Source organism: Dysidea avara, chromosome 2 (genome assembly GCF_963678975.1).
Source record: "Dysidea avara chromosome 2, odDysAvar1.4, whole genome shotgun sequence".
Classification (NCBI taxonomy): Eukaryota; Metazoa; Porifera; class Demospongiae; order Dictyoceratida; family Dysideidae; genus Dysidea; species Dysidea avara.
The window spans coordinates 13,520,379-13,545,206 of NC_089273.1; the positions used below are offsets into that span (position 1 = coordinate 13,520,379).

The 24,828-nt window shown below is 36.5% G+C and overlaps 1 protein-coding gene across 3 annotated transcripts in view; it reads right to left on the bottom strand.

Annotated features, from left to right (window-relative positions):
* LOC136246655 (serine-rich adhesin for platelets-like) overlaps nt 1–21,387 on the bottom strand; it is a 50,966-nt gene extending 29,579 nt beyond the window's left edge. For all 3 annotated transcript variants that reach the window (XM_066038186.1, XM_066038185.1, XM_066038188.1), the window contains exons 1-6: nt 21,247–21,387; nt 10,869–11,038; nt 10,505–10,581; nt 5,884–5,997; nt 5,555–5,824; nt 1,215–1,409 (exon numbers count right to left, since the gene is read on the bottom strand). In XM_066038186.1, the coding sequence (XP_065894258.1) occupies nt 1,215–1,409; nt 5,555–5,824; nt 5,884–5,997; nt 10,505–10,556 (631 nt within the window). In that variant the 5' untranslated portion in view covers nt 10,557–10,581; nt 10,869–11,038; nt 21,247–21,387. The remainder of the gene's footprint in view (nt 1–1,214; nt 1,410–5,554; nt 5,825–5,883; nt 5,998–10,504; nt 10,582–10,868; nt 11,039–21,246) is intronic.
* Between the last annotated feature and the right edge of the window lie 3,441 nt (nt 21,388–24,828).

Consider the following 24,828-nt stretch of genomic DNA (forward strand, 5'->3'; position numbering starts at 1 on the left):
GGATTTCACATCTTTTTTCACCATAGCCTTTTTGGGGGCCGCACTCTTCTTTTACAGCTTGGCTGTTTTGGATTAGATACAAATAAACAGAAAGAAATTTAAAGGAATTTTAAGTTAGATTATGGATAATAGCAGAGAAACAATGGAAGCTGCCTGCACCTGAAGATGCACTAGTGGACATTTAATCCAAAATTCAGTCATGGAATAGACTGAAGTAGGGTTTATTTATACACTAATATATCTGCAGGCATAAGCATGCAACCCCCCATGTTTCACTACTGGCTGTGCTCCCTAATCGAAATGAATATCTCTAATTTTTCCTTGTACACACACACACACACACACACACATACACACACACACACACACACACAGACACACAGACACACACACACACACACACAGACACACAGACACACACACACACAGACACACACAGACACACACAGACACACACACACACAGACACACAGACACACAGACACACACACACACACACACACACACATACATACACACACACACACACACACACACACACAGACACACACACACAGACACATACACACAGACACACACACACAGACACACACACACACACACACACACACACACACACACACAGACACACACACACACACACACACACAGACACACACACACACACACACACACACACACACACACACACACACACACACACACACACACATACACACACACACAAAGCTGTATGTACTGTATGTAGATACTATTGCAGCAGATGATTACTGATTAATTAATTTACATTACACAGGGGTGGATCCAGACTTATGGAAAGGGGGGTAAAAATGAACCGAGGAACTACATTATCCGGTTTGGTATAAGGTGAGACAAAAAAAAGGTCACAGCCAGCTGACAATTGCTGCCCACCTCACAAACTATGCATTTATCACTGATAAAGTACATAAAAATCTCTACATAATTCGTGACACACTGCGCTACACACTGATCTAATACTGTGACTGCTTTGTTAGAGTGACTGCTCTATTAGAGTATCTCGATCTTGATTATTAAACATTTTTGGAGGGGGTCAAGAGTCCCCTTGACCTCCCTGTATCCGCCCTTGGCATTATATGCAATTTATATCATTGGTTTAAGTTTGGTAATTCACCTACACTGTACTTGTTGTAAACTATTATTATAGTGTACTGTGCAAAACACTCTTCACTTACACTTAGTAGTTGCAAGTCTAGATCTTCTTCTATCAATAACCTGATGGTGGCTGCTAATGGAGTAGTTGTCTGCTCTGTCATCTGATGGTCCATCATCAACACATCGGATAACGATATTGTCTACTGCATAATTGTCTGACTGGTTAACACTGCTTGATGTGATCAGTCTTGATGGGTGAGGTGGATGGGTGGGGTCTGTGAATAAAATATATTATGAAGAAAGCTAAGAAGTTTTGCAAGTAGGGATCATTACAATAGAAAAGTTCTGTGATAAGCAAGATCATCATCTGAAGTGAAAATTGAAAATTTAGCTGTACAAAACAACATGGTCAGGGGGGTAGTTACACCCGGGCAATCATTGCTGGTGCCCACGTAATGAGCCTGGTAATAGCGGCGTCCACCCAGGGTGTGCCCGTGATTGTTAATACAGACTAAAAACACGCGTTTGTTATCTTTTTGGAACATCTTGTAGAGGTGTGCGATGACTAATTTAGATACATCTCGATATTTCCTTTGAACTTATCTCGATTGTCTAACATATCTTGACAACTGAAAAAAATATTTGTTTTAGTAAACAGCCAATATTGTAATCAGTAAAGTGAGCAAATTGCAATTTGAAGACCATAAAAGGTGAAAAATGTTTATCTTTACAAGTGGTAGGAGAGTGGGAGCCCCCAGAAGATGTCTACACCATCAGGTATACAAATAATTTACAGAAGTTTGCTATCATGTAGATTAATAATCATCCTTATCTCGATAAATCTTATGATATCTTGATAATCAAATATATCTAGATAATCGCACACCTCTAGCATCTTGTAATACTTTCCAACACAATTGCCATAGAAAATCACGTATATTTGAGTTTTCCAAGATTCCTCCATTAATTTAGTAAACTTCTATATAATACCCATCATAAAATAATAACATATAATACTTGAATGCAGGTCGAGAGTCAACATGTGCTGCAATTTGGTGAAACCCTCAGTGGACAGCAGTACTGAATATGAAGTAATTGTTCTATTATATGACTAATGGTACAAACTGATAAAAGACGGACAAAAGCCAATTCCAGTCTGTTGTGGTACCCGTCTTACTAGAGCTGGGTGGATGATCATTGTTTACTCAAACTCTCTGCCTCTCTCAATGTTGGTTATGAAGTATTGTAAAGAGCTCAGTGTGTACAAGTAGAGATGATAGAAAAGTGAATAAGGAGTTGATGCTGAGGCTAGAGTTATTATGAAGTATATTACTCCTAAAGCAGCTCTGTATCAGATAGCCAGAAGAGTGAAAAGAAGTCCAATATTGGGGCTGGAGGCTAAGTTAGTCCATTATTGTTTAGTTGTAGCTTCTATATTATTCATCGTGCAGTAGTATCTTAGTCTAATAAACTGCACAAACAGCTGTGTATAGTAGCTAGCTAGGTACATGTATGTACTTTTAAACAGCTTTTCGAAACCAAATGTGTGATAAAGAGTCCACAGAGATGGACTCGCATTTCTTACTAAATAGTTTGCATGGGGACAGCTGGACCTTGTGCCCAGGAAATCCAGGAAACTAGATACTCCCTTGAACATGGTTAAAGGGATTGGCATGTAACAATCTTTCTTTTATTTTAGTACTTTCTATTGTAGTGATACCTTTACTATCAATGTTCAGTAGCTATAGTTACCATTGTGGTAACCAAGGTACCGAAGATACTTTATTAAAAAATAATTTCATTGAAATGAAGAGCATGAATTAAGAAATTTCAGTGCTATAACAGATCTAAATACTTTAATAGAGCAGTCAGTATCCATGTTTATCTCATAGTACTTTATACCTTTGGCAAAGATTACAGACCATTTTTTATCAAGGTTTAATAGCACCATGGGTTTAGGATCTTTGTTCCTCTAGTAAAGAGCTCTTTAAAACATTGGAGCATGGTTCACTATGGATGTGCAGAATTGTTTAAGAAGATCTCCAAAAATGTTTCAAATACGTCACCAAGGGTTTACCAGTGCAATTTTTGCCTCAGTCTGCATTACAGAACTGACTGACACGATTATTACATCATCCTTCACACAAAACAATACTGTCATCTGATCTAATTCCATTCCAGCGTGTATGGATAGTGTGCAACATTGGCCAGATGGTTTATTTGCCACCCCCACACAAACTGTCTGGCACATGAGACTACTACTAGCCATGGCTCACATGTAATGGGAACTGCCTGTCATCAATTATGCTTGCATAATTATGAGCATAATAGGTGCCTGAAAATATTGAGCATAGTGCTATAGGCTGAATGTTTGTTCCATATAATAAATCCTTGCTTATCAAAACACATATCAAAAAAAAAAAGATTCACATACTCTAATAGAACAGTCTGTAACTCTAATACATAGAACAAAATAAAATGCCAAATTTTTCAGTGAAATGCATTTTTACAACCAAGGATTTATATAGCCTCTGCTTCAGCCACTTGTTATTTGAAAATTTATTAACAAACATTTAAACTGAGGCATAAATATTGAGCAGAATAGGCAAAATATTTCAACACTGTTCAAAAGTACAGGTATAATAAATCAAACAGAACAATCAATAGGTCCCTACAGTAACTGTCTACATGTCTTTTGAAAATAAGTTTTTATTCATCACAAGAAGGGTTTGAACACAAGTAATGTAGTGAGGCTGATGTTAAATACCTTTTTGTCACACAAAATAGCCATCTTATTATAATTAATGAGTGGTGACGATATTCCCTAGCACTTACATATATAGTGTTTATATGAATAGGACTCTGTGCAAAGCATGCCTACATTAAATCCACTATCTCTGACTGTAACTAGCTTTATAAAAAGCCATGGAAAAAGAAGCCTGTTTTATTGCACACACAATATGTAGCCAAAGCCATAGATACAGTAACTGTGAATAAACATGTTTACTCTAGAAAAGCAACAAATAGGACACAAGGAAATAAAAATTAAGTACATGATGTTTATCTTCTGTTGGATGAAAATGGCCATGTGTTACAATAGGTCAAACAGTTAAAAAATCAAGCTCATAGTTGTAAACTTTAAACCAATGTAGAAACTAACAGGAAGTGTCCCATGTTACTGTGAGGGATTTCTTTGCATAATTGTAGACACTGTCAAGATGCCATGAAGAAACAAAACAGTGTTCACTGTAAACCCTGGTTTAGTTTCTTCATGACACCTTGACAGTGTCTACAATTATGCAAATAAATCCCTTCACAGTAACATGGGACACTTCCTATGAGTTTCTGTATTACAGTAGCAAAAATGATTAAGATGTTGTCAATGTTGATATCGTTTAATAATAATAATAGCATCATTATCAATCGTTGCAGTTTTTTTGGCCAACTATTGATTTTATGTATATGTTAAAGCATAGCAGCGAGTGCTATATGAAAAATAAATCAGGAGGTGTGCAGCTGAGATGCTAATAAAGCACGAGGCAAAGCCGAATGCTTTATTGGTATCAAGGCCAAGCATCAAGTGCTTTATTTTTCATATAGCACAAGCAAGGCTATGCTTTAAATGATTTATGGAACTTTCTAGTCATGTAGCTTCACCATACACTAGGACTTGTAATTAACACGCATTTCACGAATTATTAGCAGCCTGAATGCACACAAATTAGTTTAGTTCACCATAGTTTGGCATGTAGACATTCATTGCATGTTTTTGCTCGCAACCCACAATCGATTCTATTGTGAACCCACAATCGATTCTATTGTGAACCCACAATTGATTCTATTGTGAATCACATAGTGAAATATTTCCATTTTATCTCCAGGACTTGTCCATTTACATTAACAAATGTAGCAGCAACGTTACCTTCTCCCACCATCATCAAAGCATTTAGGTATGCCTATAAAAGCAATCCAGTGGTAGAACTTGTATTGGCTGGGGTGATTGATCACTCAGCACAGCGAGGTGATCAGCCTTCACCAGCTTGGATGATTAGTTGTACTGGCATGAGCCCCACAGGCTATTAGCCTTTTAGCCTGCACTAAAGCACGTGGGCTACTGTGCTTCATTGCCCACAGAGAGTGCTTTATTGTACCGCAAAGAGTGCTTTATTTGTTCAATAAAGCACTCTTTGTGGTACAATACGCACTCTTTGTGGTCAATGAAGAACTGTTGGCCAGCTGAGAATGTACTTTATGAAATTTAAAGTACACTTTTTCCTTTGATTTCACTCTCGCAAAGTTCTATAAAGCATTTTAAAGTTGAATTTTTTTACATCATACAGTTGTAGATTCTGCAAATAATATAGAATGGGAACATTAGTACTAACAACTATTACTACGTACAATCTTATTATCATAATACCTTTCCTCAGTTTATCAGGAAGATCAGTCATTACTGATATCATGTTAAACAAGTTACAGAAATTTTTGTAATCTCTTGTAGTGTCTAACTGAACTAGTAGAAGATTGATAATCCTCTGACATCTGATTCTTGAGCTTTCTCCATTGACAATAAAACTCTCCACATCACTAGAAACTTCTAAGTGTTGTTTCAGAATTTTGATGGTTAGTTTACAGTTAGGCATTAGACTCTGATACAACAAGTTGTAGTATCTGATTAACAATGAAAACTCTGTTATAGGTAATGATGCTATAATAATAATAATAGGTCAGTTATAATTGTTATCTTACCAGGTTTTCTCATAATGCCATCAATCATTTGTGGTCCATATAAATAGTCTGATTTACCCAATTTTGTATGGATACTAACATCATTTTTATCACTCATTGTATGTCCAGTATCAACTGTATGTATGCAATCAATAGCACATAAATATCACAGTAACATAGTGTTCTGCAGTAGGGATCATGAATATGTTTGTGCTTTTCTGTCAAAACATTATCAGCGTCACTTTTCTCTTCAGTAACTTTGTGGCATAAGCCTAAATAAAAGTTCAGAGTTACCCAAACAGATTTCAGTGGGTTTTATGATTTTTATTAAATTTTGTTGAAGTTTTCTACTATATGACCAGCTAACTAACTAACTTAACTGGTGCCTTTAGATATGTACTGTAAGTGTAAGTAATGGCTAGTACTACTTGCTTTATGCTTTACAGTTATATAGGTGTTACTCCAGCCTGACATGTGCCTTTTGGTGTAGTGCAGGATATACACTATTTTACATACTTTCTGTTGCTATTATTTTGCTTGGCAATGATTTGTCGGTTGCATGTTAATGACTTCATATGATTCCTAAATATCACATAAGAAACAGAATGGATATTGTTTGTAATTTTGTACCAATCATCCAGTAGCAAACGTTAGCTGATCAAGACACACAGTAGTGTGTCATATGGCCAAAGCCAGTACGCTACACCATGGGTATATCGAAAGGAAGAAAGAAAATGTGATTTTGATACATTTGTAGCTCTGTGGCTTTACCAAATGAGATGATTTTTGCTGTGGATATTCCCTCCTCCATCAGTAGTCCGCATACCAAATTTCAGCACAATCACTTCAAGCATTTCTGAGATAATTATGAGACTTTAAAGTTGGCTTAGTTGCTTCATTTTTTTTTGGATATATTAATTTCTTTCGTATTAGTACTAGTAATAGCATGAGTGTTGTATTGGAAATGGAGATAAATTTCACGAGGCGAAGCCGAGTGAAATTTGCCATTTCCAATACAACACTCGTGGTATTTATCCCAAATTTCACTGCTACCCATGCTATTCCCAGTTAATACCATACTCGCTGCAAATATGCATGCTGTGCATTAGCGTTGCTATATACGCAATTTGTCACTACGTACTAAACACGCGTCAACACTAATTGGCGCTACATTGTTAACATAAATTCTAGCCAATGAAATTGCAATTACAACTTTTTCACTGGTAGATACGGGATAAATTTCACTGCTACTATTAAGACTTTTGTATGGGCAGTGAAACAGGTATGGTATTATATATATTACAGGTTTTTGCAATTGAATTCGGCGACTTTGCAATTGAATTCGTCCCGTTTGCAATTGAATTCGTCGGTATTGCAATTGAATTCGTCGGTATTGCAATTGAATTCGTCGGTGTTGCAATTGAATTCGTCCCGTTTGCAATTGAATTCGTCGGTTTTGCAATTGAATTCGTCGCTTTTGCAGTTGAATTAGTCGGTTTTGCAATAGAATTCGTCGCGTTTGCATTACAATTCGTCATAAACAAAACGGCTCCAAGAAACCAACCCGTTTATTAAGAGATGAACTATTTATGCCTTGGAGAGTTACACTTGAGACACTAGAAGGTAATTAAAGCTGGTAGTACGCGAAGTTGATAGCTGTCTAACAAGTTAATTAGCTTGCTCGCGAGTGACCACAACCATCACGAATGGCGTAGTAGAGTTTGGAATGTTGTTGGAGAGGCTGTAGAGGAAGAATTATTGCCTTATAAAGAGTTGTTTACTACTGTTGTACTTGAGCAAGTTCTTGTAGCAGCTGCTACATCATGTTTTCATGTTTGCTCCAGCTGCCATTCTTGTTATGGACGAATTTAACTGCAAAAGCGACGAATTCAATATCAAACGGGACGAATTCAATTGCAAAAGCGACGAATTCAATTGCAAACGGGACGAATTCAATTTCAAAACCGACGAATTCAATTGCAAACGGGACAAATTCAATTGCAAAAGCGACGAACTCAATTGCAAACGGGACGAATTCAATTGCAAAACCGACGAATTCAATTGCAAACGGGACAAATTCAATTGCAAAAGCGACGAACTCAATTGCAAACGGGACGAATTCAATTGCAAAGTCGCCGAATTCAATTGCAAAAACCTGTAATACAACATCAATATCGTGTCCTGTAGAAAAACTCCAATAGCACCTTGTGGTATATTTTTGATATACTACAGCAAACTAGCCAATAGAATCAATATATCACTTGTACACTTGATATACGCATTTGATTGGTTAAATTTTTTGATAGTGTTTGGTTGTTTTACCAGTTAGGCATGTCCGACTTGACAACTACTGGTATCATAGTAACCAGTACCTGTTACCTAGCAACAGCATTGTTGCCTAGCAACCGTTGCTAGGAAACCATTACTAATTCTAATAAATCTTTTGACACCATAGCAACGGTTGCTAAGCAACCACCAAAAAAGCATGTAACTACTTCAGGTTTAAATTTTGTTGCCTAGCAACAGTTGCTATGAATTGTTGGACCAATTTTCAAGAAGATTACAGGCTGCAACACATGTGCATACTCCTTGAGCATGCTAATCGCAAGGTATTACTTACCAGTACTAATAATGGTGCAAAAACATTAGCTGTTACTGTTTCCAAGCGGGAGACGAGATGTTGTATTAACATGTTATACTACAGATATCATGATATTCGAAATATATACCAAAAGATATACAAACTTAGAAAAGATGTTATAGTGCGAGGCAAAGATATCGAATACCATGATATCTGTAGTATAACATATACATATATATATATAATTTTTCTTCTTCGTTTTTACACACTTCACAAAACTGGCCATTAAACACGAACATATTATCCAATTGCCTTGAAATTTGGCACACAGTAGGGGCATCTTGGTGCCATGTTTGGTTGGGCTACGATAAGCTGTGAAAGAGTTATTAGTGACTATTCACTAAAAATAACACCATGCAATATGCTCTCATTCCTACAGGGTAACCACTTATGGAAAAAAGCTGAAAATTGCTTTGTAGATAGGTTAACTATTGTAGCTGAAATCGTCTGCATAGAATTCAACTACAAAAAATCCTGTAGAGAGTTCAGCTGCAATCCAGCAACCATGTAGAGGGTTCAAAGTCTCCCTGTCGAGAACAACAAGTCACCTTGTAGAGAATTAAGTTATGTTAGAAGTCTCCCAGTAGAGAGCTCAGCATCCTGTAACTATTTCAGCTACAAGATATTAAAGTTGCCCTGTTATTAGTGTAGAGAGATCAGTTACATTAGAAGTCTCTATAGAGAGCTCAACCATAACAAGTCACCCTGTAGAGAGTTCAGCTAGAAAAAAATCACAGTGCATTGAATTCAGCTAGAAACAATTCACCCTATAGAGAGACCAGCTAGAAACAATTATAGAGAGAACAGTAAATAAGTCACCCTGTAGAAAGTTAAATTACATTTTCAGTCATCCTGTAATGAGATCAGCTACATAGAAACAAGTCAAAGAGTTCAACAATATTTCAAGTCACTTCGACCAGAAATAAGTAAGAGTTCAGCTAAAAACAAATTGCCCTGTAGAGAGATCAGCAAGAAACAGATCACCCTGTAGAAAAATCAGCTAGAAACAAGTCACCCATAGAGAGTTCCACTACATTTCAGGGAACAATGTAGAGACTTCAGCTACAAACACGTTGCCCTGTAGAAAGATCAGCTAGAAATAAATCACCCTGTAGAAAAATCAGCTAGAGACACGTCACCCTGTTGAGAGTTCAACTAAAATAATTTCAACTCGCCCTGTAGAGAGTTCAGTTAGAAACAATTGTAAGTCATCTGTAGAGAGATCAGCTGGAAACCAATCACCCCATACAGAGATCAGCTAGAAACAAGTCACCCTGTAGAGATTTCAACTATATTTCAAGTTACCCTGTAGAGAGTTCAGCTATAGAAACAAGTCACCCTGTAGAGAATTCAGCTACAAGTATGTCACCCTATAGAGGGAGATCAGCTATATAAAAACAAGTCACCCTGTGGAGAGATCAGCTAGAAACAGGCCATCCTATAGTCAGTTCAACTACATTTCAAGTCACCTTGTAGAGTTCAAGTAGAAACATTTAACTAGAAACAAGTTACCCAGTAGAGAGTTCAGCTACAAACAAAGATAGTTAAACTATGTAACAAGTCACCTTACTGCCTACATAATGATCATTTGTTCAGGTTTAAATGTACAAGTATTTAATCAGACATTACAGTAAACTACAATATACACACAAATAATTCTTTCTCTTGTTCAACAATTCCTGCAGTAAATAAAAAAAGCCAGTTAAATGGAAGCCTCAAAGCCAGCTTTTGGCTGGCTTTGTGACTTGCAATACAAAAAGAAGTGATATCTAACCAAAACAGCCAAGTGGATGCAGTCTCCAAAAGGAAAAGATTAAAAAAGTTGTGAAATAAAATGTGGTGGTCAAGCAATGTCTGTGATGGTAAGTCACCCAATTTCCATAGCTTGGCTGTTTTGTTTTATATATGTTAGTTAAATCCAAGCAACACTTTTGAAACCTACTCTACTATGTATACAGTATATAGACAAATAGGCAAATACGTAGATAAGCAAATACTTACTGGTACATTTTTGCACTGAATGGTAATCAATTTCAGTTTCTTCCTCATCCATGTGAGTAGTAGTTACTTAGCTAAACCTGTTGAGGGTACAGTCATAAGGGGAACAAGAAATACTGTTTTACACAGTCATAAAGGGAACAAAAAAATGTTTACATACTGCAGAACTGTTTCTGCAGTAAGTCATCAAAATGTGTATGGTAAGACGCTATATATCACAAGTGCTGCAGTAGTTCTATTTATAGCACTATAATATTTTACTCTGAAATATTATTATGCTACACATCTGTTTACTAAGCATAAACAGCCATTATGTGAATCAATAACACAATCACATAATATATGTAGGCTATGTATATAATCTTACCAGGAAATTCAGTCCTCACAAGTGATACTTCAATAACTTCTGCTAAAATGTTATCAGTGTTGTTAGGTGATTAATCAACTAGTGCAGTGTAGCCTACAACTATCTTTTCTAAAATAGTCTGCTGAAACAGATCACTTGTTCAATGAGATGATCTTCCTCAGTAAAATAAACTATAATTTTTCAAAACAATGACATACAGTACTAGCACTGAACAGATATAATATGTGTTGGTAACAGTGTAAAGAAAAATTAACAAATTTATGGATAGTTACAATGCCCACACTGTAAAAACTGAAGTGTCTCTTGGACACCATAATATCCCAATACAAACACCATTAACACCTGTGGTGTCTGTATTTGGACACTTTGGCATCCTGTTGTGGCAGCTTTTACAGTGCAATTAACACCCAATTTAATTATGTCACTCAATTATACATCACTGCATGCATACCAAATACACAACTGCTGTTAGTATTTGACAATGCACTTTAAAACAAAATACTGGCAGAGACATTCATAAGACACTAAATAACACTACTTGGTACAATGATTGAAAATGAATGAATTAGTCTGCAACATTACAGATGTTCTCAAAATATCTTCTAAAATGATTCAGTTTCACTATTAAGCTGCTTCGTGATTCTTGCCACAAATCTGGAAAATTACAATGTCAACAACATGATCAACCACACACTGCCTGCTAGTAAGTGTGGAGGTTATTGACTGTATGGCATGTATCATACTTTAATATAATTATAAGGTATCACATTTATGAGGTTTGAATGTAATTCATAAGTAGACATGGAGCCTCACATGTGTTAGAGCCTAGTTGTCTAGTGTGCATGGACTAAAAGGTAGCACTATATAGAGTCCAGACAAATTATATGTATGGAGTCTAGTCAATTTGAATATTTATGCCACACCTATATTACAATACCAACACCCTGCTACATACATGATGCATTTACCGAGAATGTACCACACATTAGCAGCAATTTTATGAGTATATATAGATTTACCAGTACTCCATTACACAGAGTTCTTGTCAAAGGCTATCATTATGCAGATATAATTGTACAGACAGCCACACATATGTACACAATTCTTAGAAGCAGGATATGCTGCTGCTATAGAATGACAATAATCTATACCACGTTATTTGATAGTACATGTATATGTTTACACACAATCACAACATCATCTGTACATTGTGTACATGATCTCTTATAGAAGTGACACTTCAATAACTGCTACTAAAATACTACAATGTTGTTAGGTGACTAACCAACTAGTGTAATGCATAACTTTTTACTATGCAATATGGGATCTGATATCTACTGCACAGTATGAACACAATGGCAACGCTGATAAAAATAAAAATAACAGAAATACTTGTTATGATTTTACACATGAAGCCCTTTAAGACGTATTTTCCCTATTGTTGCAAGAAATGGCTTCTAATATTATTATTGTAATTATTATTAATGTGACTTTAATGTTGTGGGTTCATGTAATGATGGGGAAATCCAAGGGAATTATTTCAGATTATTATCCAGAATTAAATGCTAGACAGTATGGCACTTGTTGTTTCCACTACCAGATGTTAAAGTGTTACTAGTCTTGTTCACAAAAGTATATTATTGTATGCTCCACAACATCAAAATTCCAATATAATTATAGCATATTAATAGCTATTTATCATTTTTCTTTTCAATGGTGTGACTATATGCTACCTGTATGAAAGCCATTGGTGCAAATGCTAATATATCAATGGTAGTACACCAAATATTTTTGGCTATTGCATCATGGGAGTCATGTGTGCCTAATTGGCCATAGTACTCACATACCCACTGATGGTAAGCTATACAATTATTGCATCATCCATACCTGTCTACTTTAAATGTATTTTGTGTAAGAAATATTTAATTTTGTCTATTGATATAGCAAATAAAAAAAGAGAAACGAAACAGATATTTATTCCAGCCACTTAAAGTGTTTTATGTTGAATGTTAGAAACTCTTTTAGTTAACACTATTACACATACTACCATGTTTATGGTTGTAAGTATCAAAAGGTATAGAATCAACCAACAGCACAGAAGATTAGTACATAGTATATTGATCCTAAATTGTAAAGATTGGCTACCATATACTCAACACACTACCACAGTCTACCAATGTTAGTGTTTATCCATACTGCTTACATTGTAGGTACGTATTATAGTTTATAATATCCTCACAGACTGATTCAGTTAATTATGCTCATACTTACTTAATCGTATAATATAATAATGTTATGCTATGCTAATATAATGGTGCTATAATACAAATGAGATTTCAAATATCTTATATTTAAACCCGACAATATGGCATCTGTGACTTGGCCTGCGAAAATAGGGCATGTGGGCACAAACTACACGCCTCCACACAACAGATACTATCACAACACTGGGATCATAGACTATTCACATACAGTACTGTAACTTGTTGTTTACAGCTAACTCAATGCTTAATAAGTGCTGAAAATTTCATGGCCATGAAGTATTGGAATATAAAGTTATGACACATCAAAGTTCAAAGTAGGCAGTTTTTATATGACTACATGCCCTATTTTTACAGGCTTGGTCAATTTTGTAGCAATGCAAAGTGAAGATTTGAAAACAGGTTAGTAGCTTACTGAAGAATTATAGTACAATGCATAAATTCACTGAATTGTTGACATTCCCATAAATGTAAATCTTTGTTAAAAAGATTTGTGCAGATGAAGTATTAAATGAAACATGATGGCTGGCTGGTATCTTACTGCCAGTAAAAATAAATATTCAACATGGTTATTCTAATCACTAAAATGTCAGTTTAAGTAAAAGCATATTAGAGGGAGGTAGACTTATCAGCTAACTCTTAGTTTTGGTGTTGATGTCACACTGTGGGGGTGGGGAGGGAGGTAATGAAGGCTGGACATGTGAAGCTGTCTTTAAGGTAACTCAGAATTAAGTATTGTAACTTTAGAAATGAGATTAAAGGCAAATTCCAGTGTAAACACTCACATACAGTATGCTAATCAAGTGCATTGTTTGCAATTGCTATGTTACAACTACCAAGCAATAACGACTCCCCATTAGAAGCATACTGAAACATACATCATTGAAATGCAGCTAAAAATGGCATGAATTCTACCCACCCTGTTGCTTCACTATAAACATTTTTCATATTGTACACAGTATATTAAATTTCTATGTCCTTAGTATAGTTGTGATTGTGAAATACAAATGCACATAAACAACAAATACTTCAGTAATTATACTGCATCTACTAACAAAGTATGTGTTGTAATATAGTTATAATAATCTTTATGAATTTAGAAATGATTATGTAATTATAATCTAATCAAAAACAGCCAAGCTGTAAAAAAAGGAGTGCGGCCCTTGAAAAGGCTATAATGAAAAAAGATGTGAAATCCAAGGTGGCGGCCAAGAAATGGCTGTGATGGTAAGTTAATGGTAAAAATTTTAATAATGACAATTCAGGTGAATTTTGTGCCAAGACCAAGCGGCACCAAATTCACCTGAATTGTCGTTATTAAAATTTTTACCATTAACCTACCATCACAGCCATTTCTTGACCGCCACCTTGGATTTCACATCTTTTTTCACTATGGCCATTTTAGGGGCCGCACCTTTTTTTACAGCTTGGCTGTTTTTGATTAGATATCACTTCTTTTTGTATTTGTATATATACCCCAAAGCTGGCCATAGGCTGGCTTTGGGGCTTTTTTAACCTATCCTTTTTCTTTACCACAGGAAGAATAAAAAGACAGAGCAGATTTTTAATACTTCAACTGTTTTTGATTTTATCAGTAATTATATATTTATTACATGTCTATTATTCCCTACTGGATAACTTGTTCGCAGCTGATCTTTCTACTAAGGGACTTGAAATGTAGCTAAACTCTCTACAGGTTGATTTGTTTGTAGCTGCACTCTCTACAGGGTGATTTGTTTGCATCTGAACTCTCTACAAAATAGTTTCTTTTTCACTGAACTCTCTACAAGGTGACTTGTTTCTAGCTGACTCTCTACAAGACAAGATGACTTCCTCTAGCTGATTTCTCTACAAGGTGACTTGTATCTAGCTGAACTATCTACAGGATGATCTGTTTGTAACTGAAATCTCTACAGGGTGACTTGTTTCTAGCTGATCTCTGTATAGTGTAACTTATTTCTAGCTGAACTCTCTACAGAGTGGGTTCTTTTGTAGCTGAACTCTCTACAAGATCACTTCTTCTAGCTGATCTCTCTATAGGGTGACCTGATCTCTCTGTAGGGTGGCTTTTATCTAGCTGAACACTCTACAGGGTGATTTGTTTGTAGCTGAACTCTCTAAAGGGTATATTTGCAGCTGAACTCTATGCAGGGTGATTTGTTTGTATCTACAGGATGGTTTCTTTGTAGCTGGTCTCTACAAGGTGACTTGTTTCTAGCTGATCTCTCTACAAGGTGACTTCTCCTACTACAGGGTGACTTGTATCTATAGCTGAACTATCTACAGGATGATGATCTGTTTGTAGCTGAAATCTCTACAGGGTGATTGTTTGTAGCTGAATTCTCTACTGGATGACTTGTTTCTACATATAGCTGATCTCTGTATAGGATAACTAGTTTCTAGTTGAACTCTCTACAGAGTGGGTTCTTTGTTGCTGAACTCTCTACAAGGTGACTTCTTCTAGCTGACCTCTCTATAGGGTAACCTGATGTCTCTGCACGGTGACGTTTATCTTGCTGAACGCTCTACAGGGTGATTTGTTTGTATCAAAACTATTTATAGGGTGATTTTTTTTATACCTGAACTTTCTACAGGGTGATTTGTTTGTAGCTGAACTCTCCACAGGGTGATCTGATCTCTCTACATGGGGTGATTTGTTTGTAACTGATATCTCTACCGGTAGATTTGTTTGTAAGTGAACTCTCTACAAGGTGATTTGTTTGGAGCTGATTTCTCTACAGGGTAATTTGTTTGTAGCTTAACTCTCTACAAGGTGATTTGTTTGTAGCTGAACTCCCTACAGGGTGATGTGTTTCTAGCTGACCTCTCTACAGGATGATTTTTTTGTAGCTGAACTCTCTACAGGGTGATTTGTTTGTAGCTGAACTCACTGCAAAGTGATTTGTTTGTAGCTGATCTCTCTACAGGGTGATGTGTTTGTAACTGAAGTCTCTACGGGGTGATTTGCTTGTAACTGAATTCCCTATATTGTGTCTAGTGTCTATATAGCTGATTTCTCTACAGGTTGATTTTTTGGAGCTGAATTCTCTACAGGGTGATTTGTTTGTAGCTGATCTCTCTACAGGGTAATTGTTTGTAGCTGATCTCTACAGTGGGTGATTTGTTTGTAACTGAAATCTCTACAGGTTGATTTGTTTGTAGCTGAAGTCTCTACACGGTGTTTTGTTTGTAGCTGAACTCTTTACAGGATGATGTGTTTCTAGCTGATCTCTCTACAGTGTGATTTTTTTTTGTAGCTGAACTCTCTACAGGGTGATTTGTTTGTAGCTGATCTCTCTACAGGTTGATTTAGGTTGTAGCTGCTCTCTCTACAGGGGGTGATTTGTTTGTAACTGAAATCTCTACAGGTTGATTTTTTTGTAGCTGAAGTCTCTACAAGGTGTTTTGTTTGTAGCAGATCTCTCTACAGGGTAATTTGTGTGTAGCTGAACTCACTGCAAGGTGATTTGTTTGTAGCTTATCTCTCTACAGGGTGACCTGTATAGCTGAGCTCTCTACAGGGTGATCTGTTCATAGCTGAACTCCCTACAGAGTGATTTGTTTGTAGCTGAAATCTCTTGTTTCAAACTGATTTCACTGTAGGGTAACTTGTTTGTAGCTGAACTCTCTACAGGATGGTTTCTTTGTAGCTGAACTCTCTACAGAGTGATTGTTTTTTTGTAGTTGAACTCTACATAGGGTGATTTGTATGTACCTGAACTTTCTACAGGGTGATTTGTTTATAGCTGAACACTTTGCAGGGTGATTTGTTTGTAGTTGATCTCTCTACAGGGTTTCTTTGTAGCTGAGATCTCTACAGGGCAACTTCTTCTAACTGAGCTCTCTCTTGTTTCTAGCTGTTCTATCTACAGAGTAACTTGTTTATATAGCTGAACTCTTTACAGGTGACTTTTTGGTTGCTGAACTCTCTACTCTGTGATTTGTTTGTAGCAAAATTCTCTACAGAGCGACTTGTATGTAGCTGAATTCTCTACAGAGTGACTTACTTATAGCTGAACATTGTATAAACTATAAAGTAACTTGTCTGTAGCTGAAATCTCTACAGGGTTACTTGTTTGCAACTGGTCTCTATAGGTTAACTTGTTTGTATAGATGAACTCTCTACAGGGTAGTTTCTTTGTAGCTGAACTCTCTCCACAGTGACTTGTTTGTAGCTAAACTCTCTAGAGAGTGTAGCCGAACTCTCCACAGGGTGCATGACTTGTTTATAGCTGAACTCTCTTCAGTGTGACTTCTAATGTTCTGATTCTACAGCGATATACCTGTAACTGAACTCTCTATAGGGTGACTTACTTCTTGCTGAACTGTCTATAAGATTAACTGTTTGCAGCTGAAGTCCCTACAGAATAACTTGCAATGTAATAAAATTCTATAATGGAGTAAATATATTAGCTGAATGCTCTATTAGGGTGACTGTTCTATTAGAGTATCTCGATCTCGCATATGTTACACGTAGTTGGCTTTGGAATCATAACTCAGTGGTTTGTAATCCGATTCTTCTGTACTACTGCATGGACTTTCTATGATAATTATTCCAGCTACACACCGATTTTCAGCTCACTGCTCTAAGCGGTTTGCCTAGTAGGCGTGAAAACTAATAGTATTTTTATTCATAAAAATCGATCGTAATTGTGACACAGGTTGGGTTTTGTGGCATATCTCGATGGCCTTTAACTGGATTCCTTTCAAACCACAAAAAGGCACTCCTACGATAGTTACTCCATCTACATAGCAATTTTCAGCTCATTCCTTCAAGTGGTTTACCCTGTGGGCGTGACAGGCCTTCGACCTTATTTTACGCAAATAATCGGTCATAACTCCGTGTACGTTTATCGGATTCTTACCAAACATGGTACTGAGATTTGCCTTAATGAGCCCTTTAAGTGTGCCACATTTCATCCCGATTGGAGCACGAATTCGTGTTTTATGGCGGATTTTGCAAAGTGTGCGAAAAGAAGAAGTAGAAGAAGAAAAAAACGAAGAAAAAACCCAAACTTTGGCCGCTCGTATCTCGGAAATGGATGGAGCAATTTTCTTCAAATTTGGAATGTGGATTCCCCTACCTAGCTGGCACTTCTGTAACAACTTTGGTTTCAATCGGATAAGGAGTCACGGAGCTACAAAGGTGTGAAAATCGCGTTTACTTTCTTCCTGTAAATATACTCACGGTGTGGCGCGCCGGCTTCTTGGGCCGCACGACACGATTACTAATGTATTTCTTGTAATTTAGTTGTTGTATGACACTTGATTGTACTAGTGATTTATTGAAGATTCAATCTTATCAAAACATGGTGTCATACACAACCATCCAGACACTGCTATTTTGATAAAACAATTTACCTTGGTAAGGCCCCTATTTGGTGATTATTAGTTTCTCATCCACCGCTCGCATCCTTCTTAAGCTACCGCATGGTAAGCCATTATTTACTCTGCACATGCTCAGAAGAACACGTGATACCAAACTGTTATAATTTTTGTTAATGAACGCTACAATGCGCTATACTGTATATCAACAGGAGAACTGTTGTTTTCCTTAGCAAATTGCTGCAGTGCCAGTTGCAATCGTGCTCTATCGACTTCATCAAAGCAGACTTTCAGTTGACTGTCGAAAAACAGTTGGCGATCACGAAAAGTAGAATCAGCTGGTGAAGGAAATGTTTTTAGTAAGAAAGAAAGACAATTTGGACAAGGTCTGTACATCAGTGTGTTAATATTATAAAATAATGGCATAATGGTAATACCCTCCCGCCCGCATCATAATAATTAGAAAGGCTGGATGAGAAACTAATAATCACCGAATAGGGGCCTAAATAAGGTTAACAGACAAAGAAGCCTGGGGTATGTTGGTATCAAACCCACTTATAAAAATTGGAACCCACAATCGGTAATACTCAATAGCATTGCATGTGCTCACAGTAGTCACGTGATCTCTACTCATAGTAGAAAGGTGCATCCTGTCGCAAATATTGCTTCAGCTGCAAACATGCCAAGGTACCCCCACCCACCCTTGGCCCTGATGCACCCTAGCATGCCCAGCCATCCTTGCACACCTGTTATAAATTGGATTGTTTCACATTTGGGCGACCCAGGGTATGGCGCAGCTCAGCTGCTTGATATGACTAAGTAGGTTTACAGCAGCTAACTTCCTCAATAGAGTAGATGCAGGTGCATTTAGCACCTAGTGTCTGGCAATGTCCTGTGCTGCCCTATCTAACCCCGAACTATTCTTAGTTTCATGCATGCCTTGCAGTAGAAGTGCTGAGTGGACCTAGGATGTTAATTTAAGACAACATCAAGACTAAAATCACCAATTCTGCTGGTTTCTAGTTGTGTACTGCATTCTGTGTTTAACTAAACATGTCTGTGTGCTGTGCCATTAGTTTCACATACCATTACAAGAGACACTCTTTATAATGTGCACCCTGACCCTTGGACATTGCTGACCCTTAGGCACTGCACACCCTTGAGATTCAGTGCACATACCAGGCAGGTCCCTCACCATAATTGTGTGATTTCCAATTTCCCAGTCACCTAAACACATAATTATTTGAAAGTTTTCTTATTTTTAAAGGTACAAGTTGTGTCTGATTATGATTTTGCATGTGGTAAGGCAATGAAAGTAATTTGTAATTCAAAATTATTATGTACCTTATCATTATTATTGTATAGGTAACCAGACAAAATCATGTGTAATAGTAAAACACACTACATTATTTTGGAGTTAGTGCAGTGCGTTGAGGTGTAGTTACATCCTGATGATGCTAGAGTTGTTGGTAATGGCTCTTTTAATTTTCCAATGCCACATTTTGACTTTTTGAGACTTGTCATTTATGAAGGATTTTTTAAAGCCATAGCTTGGTAGCATTATACTGCTGTAAATTCCATGATGATGTTCTTTGAAAAACATGGGAATATGATACTCCGCCAAATGCTTAGCTCTAGCAAATGTATGTAACAATAGTGACCCTTTTGATTAAGATAAAATCATTAATGGTAACCAGCTAGTCATCAGTTGTGGTTCACAGTTGCACCATTCAATCATAGTTATTAGAGCTTACAGAAACAGGATTGGTAACGAATGTGTCACCTCAAACATTCCTCGTCTGGTACTTTGTGAGGCTGAAATGGTGTATTTTGCTCATCGATCAGCACAGAGTATTTCATGATAATCTCTGAACATTTAAAAGTACTAGTAAGCTTGTTTTGTTAGCCTTGACGAGAGTTTTGCTGCCATCAAATGCTTTAATCCCAGTTTTTGTCTTCTGCTGAAATACATGTTGTTCCTTAAATAAAAATGTTTAGGTATTGGTAATTCAGTAAATCAAAGAATTGCAGCCTGTAGTTGCCTGCTACTTTAAATATACAGGGACAAAATTGACTCTATTTTCCAAATCTATATACAACTAGCTAGCTATAATTAACATTTACTGGTAGAATTTTTGTGGCTAAGAAACTTTCTTCAGAAAATGTACTGTATTAAGATCTTTACCTGACATGTCACATAGTATTATGCTGGGTGACCTGTTGAAGCTGGGCCAGCTGGCTAGTAAAATTGTTATAGCATTGTAGATTCTATATAAACTTATTAACCCAATAATTTTGTGGTTTTCATAACAGAACTTCGTGCTTATAATCATGCATGGATATAATTGACCGGATTTGCAAAAAGGGGTTTGGGACACACATCGAATTTTGATGATTTGTAACTTTAGGTTAGAGAATGCCAATGACTTGAAATGCGGTCACCAGTGAGCAGCAATATAACTTAATGGGTGGTGAAAAGTTCAGGCTTGTATGTTACTTGAAATCTATGTTATGGTCTTTCAAGTTGATGTGTGGAAGACCCCTTTTCGCAAATCCGGTCACATATCAGTGCTTACAAATGCTAAAAGAAAACAACATGCAGCCAGGCTGCCTATAGCTATATAGTACAGCTGATAATTGTTTTCCACTTTTAATAAACACCTACACATGTCTTGAACACGACTTTATAAGCTAGGGTTATGCACTGCTCAAGTATCAGCTTTAAAATAAGAAATAGCTAGCTTATTACAGTAGCTAAACAAAATACTTATACGAACTAGCTACGTACGTACCGTTTCCAAATCCTGGGAGGCCGGGAAGTTTCGACACAATGAGTCTGGCAGCCGCAGAGAGCTAATTAGCTAGGCAGAAACAGTAAAGCAGAGCATGAAGTACAACACTTATATAGATCCGCGCGCAGCAGTCACACAACGTTATTTACGTATGTCGTAGCTACGTATGATCAACATAATTATTTATGGTAAGTGCATGCATGCATGCATAAAAAATAAATAAATTAAAATTAAAATTCTGCGATAGGACTGCGGACTGCATGGAATATGGTACTGCTTGGAACGGGACTGATCGATCGACGGAATGCGATTATTTCGATACACCGGTCAGATTCTCCGGCTTACACTAAGATGCTCCTTTGCAGCAATGCTGAGCTCCTCCACTAAAACGATCGGAGCACTGTAATAGAGCAATCACACTGAACTAAAAGTATTCTAATAGAGCAACCCGGTAGACTTTTTTGTCACATAGCAGGTCAGCTGCAGGTGAGGTAGTGAATCACACATTGCTAACACATTATAGCTACAGTAGGCTCTATTCTTTATTAACTGCATGTCTCAAGGACCTTCAAGGATGCTATTGAAAGCCTATATGAATAATAGGTAGCATAGATTAGTAATTGAAGTTGCCTAGCTTGATTTCAGTAAGGCGTTTGACTCAGTGCCACATCAAAGGCTCCTTCAGAAGTTAGCCTGGGTTAGTTATGGATTTAGTGGTGAGCTACTCTCTTGACTTAAGTGATTCCTCTCAGATTGCTACCAGAGGGTCATTTGAATGGTTAATTCTCTTCAAATTGGTGTGCTGTGACAAGCAATGTGGCCCTGGGGCCCTGGGGCAACTATTATGGAAATAATGGAAATAATGACATACTAAACATCATTCATACTGACTTGAGTTTCTTTGCTGACAATTCTAAATTCTATACAGTTATTAAGATGCTTGAGGATACCCACAAGCTACATGATACCCACAAGCTACAGGCAGACCTTGACAGTATTCAAACTGGTGTCATAATGTGGTTATCAAAACTAAACATACTCAAATGTAAAGTTATGCATGTGGGATATTCTCACATTGTTGCTGAATATGTTCTGTCTGACAATTCTGGTGAACATGTTAAACTGACTGAAGTTGACCATGAAAAAGATCTTCGGGTCTGGATTACGTAGTAGTGACCTTAAATCTTCTCTATATTGCTCTAATGCAGTTACTGTAGCATCTACCATGATAGTTCTCTACATGATTAGAAGGACATTTGTTGACATTTCAAAAGAACTATTTGCTTTTCTTTATAAGACATAATATGTTAGGCTGCAGTTGGAATACTGTGCGTCTATATGGAGTCCCAGTCTTGCTAAAGATGTTGATGCATTGGAGAAAGTCTAAAAGCAGGTTACAAAAATGATTAGGGGCCTTGACACTTACCATATATGAACAGAGGTTAAAGTCTTTAGACTTTTACACTTTATTTTGTCGACGTCAATGTGATGATCTCATTGAGGTCTTTAAGATACTAAATGGGTATTATGAGATAGACCCTACAAAGTTCTTTACTTTAACTGATGTCAGCAACACTAGAGGTCATCACATGAAGCGTTTTATATCTCACACCAGACTGAATGATTGATCTAAGTTTTATACCCAATGTATAATTAATAGCCCTCATACTATCGCTTCCTTCAAGTCGAAGTTAGACAACTATTGGTCTAGTTCAGGATATTGATATGAACAAAGGCTTACAGCCTAACTCTATATAATTGTTTGTACTGTGTGTATGTCCATACAAATAACACTCTAAAAAATAAAGTGTGCCCCATGACACCAAAACAGTACACTTTGGTGTCACACGGCACATTTTTGTGTGCAAAGCACACTTTAATTTTTAGAGTGAATAATAATAATATAATAGCTATTAGATAACTTGTCAACATGTACTGGTCTGATGATAGATACTCTTGAAAAAATATTTTCAATTGTTAACTAACACTAGTTCTCAGTTGTAACTAACAGAGTAGTAACAGTACCTGCAAATGTATAGCTAGTATAGGTTTGAGAAGATGTGCCTACATCTTTAGGAAAAGAAGTAAAAATTCTAATAGTGGTAACTGTAGCAGTACATGTGCTTCATAGGATCAGGGTGAGAACATTAAGAACAGTCATACATGGAGCCATTCCTGTACCTTCCATGCATATCCCATCATTCAAAATAATCTAAGGGTGCATTGCAACTTCCCAAACCTATTACACTGGCACTGACAGTTAAAGAATACTTGTAAAACCTTCATCTGTAATAGTTGTGCATTTTAAATGTAACTTATAAGTAGTTTATTTTGCTTACATAAATTAATAGCTATAGAGCTTTATCTTTCTTTTGCTATAGTGTTTTATTGTAGCTACTGGTTACCTCTAAAGTTCTCAGATGTTAGGGATGAAATTTTGGGTGTACATACCCTTTGGCTATTATTAAGATGCATGTCACTCAATCAGAGGTGCACAATGCATGTCCTAATTGTTAACAAACAAAAAAAATAAAAATAAAACAGAAAGTGAGCATTGATTATAATGTATCATGTCTTATGGACACAGGTAGAGAACATCAAGGTAATGGAATATATTTTTACAAGAGTAGCTCTACACTGCAAACCAACACTTCCAAACCAATCTCTTGTATTCATTGATGTGGCTTTCCTGTAAATATATAGCAGTGGAAAAGAATTTAAGAAGATAACAAGCTATATAATCAATATTTAGCTATCAAGATTTAATTGAAACTGAAATTGCATTAAATCTGGAATCTAGCACCATCAAATTTTATTAGGGCATATAGCTAGCTACTGAGATCACATACAGTAGCTACAACTGTTGTACATACTTATCTCCAAGATTTTCTGGAAATACAAAAGCTCATATACAAAACTAGCTAGCCTGTTACACAACTGTATTACATGGTTCTGCTCATTTGTTGACAAACAATTTGATGTTGTGCTACTTCTGTATAAAACCAGGTGCCATACAGCAAACAAACGTAACTGGAATTAATTAAAATGTATTAAACTAATATTATTTATTTTGGATTTTACTATGTTGCAACATACAGATGCAGAATCAATTGAATCACGGTACGTAATTGTTATGCGTTTCATATTTGATGGAATATTTTGTAATTCTGTAATTACATTGTTATGCACATGTACCTCAAACAAACTGTCTACTGTTTTGCTCATCCATATTGAGTCCATAAGCACCTATAGGTGCCTCATAAAAATAATTAATCAGAGGTTACTGTGTGTCTTTATACGCTGATACTATGAGGTGCACATGGACACACAGACACAGGAGAGAAGATATTCAACTTTCAGGTTGTCAGGTATAGAATTGTACATTACTTTTTTGTATTGCACATTACTTCACTCTGGGCACATCATTTAAAACTTTTATTATATGAGACAGAAATTAATTCAAAACCTTTAAATAGACAGTCATGGTTTTAACTTCCACAATATGCCTTGGCTTACAGGTGTTAGGGACTTGGCTAAAAAATTATTGTATTGTCTGGAATAAAGCAAGCAGTGATTCTAAGA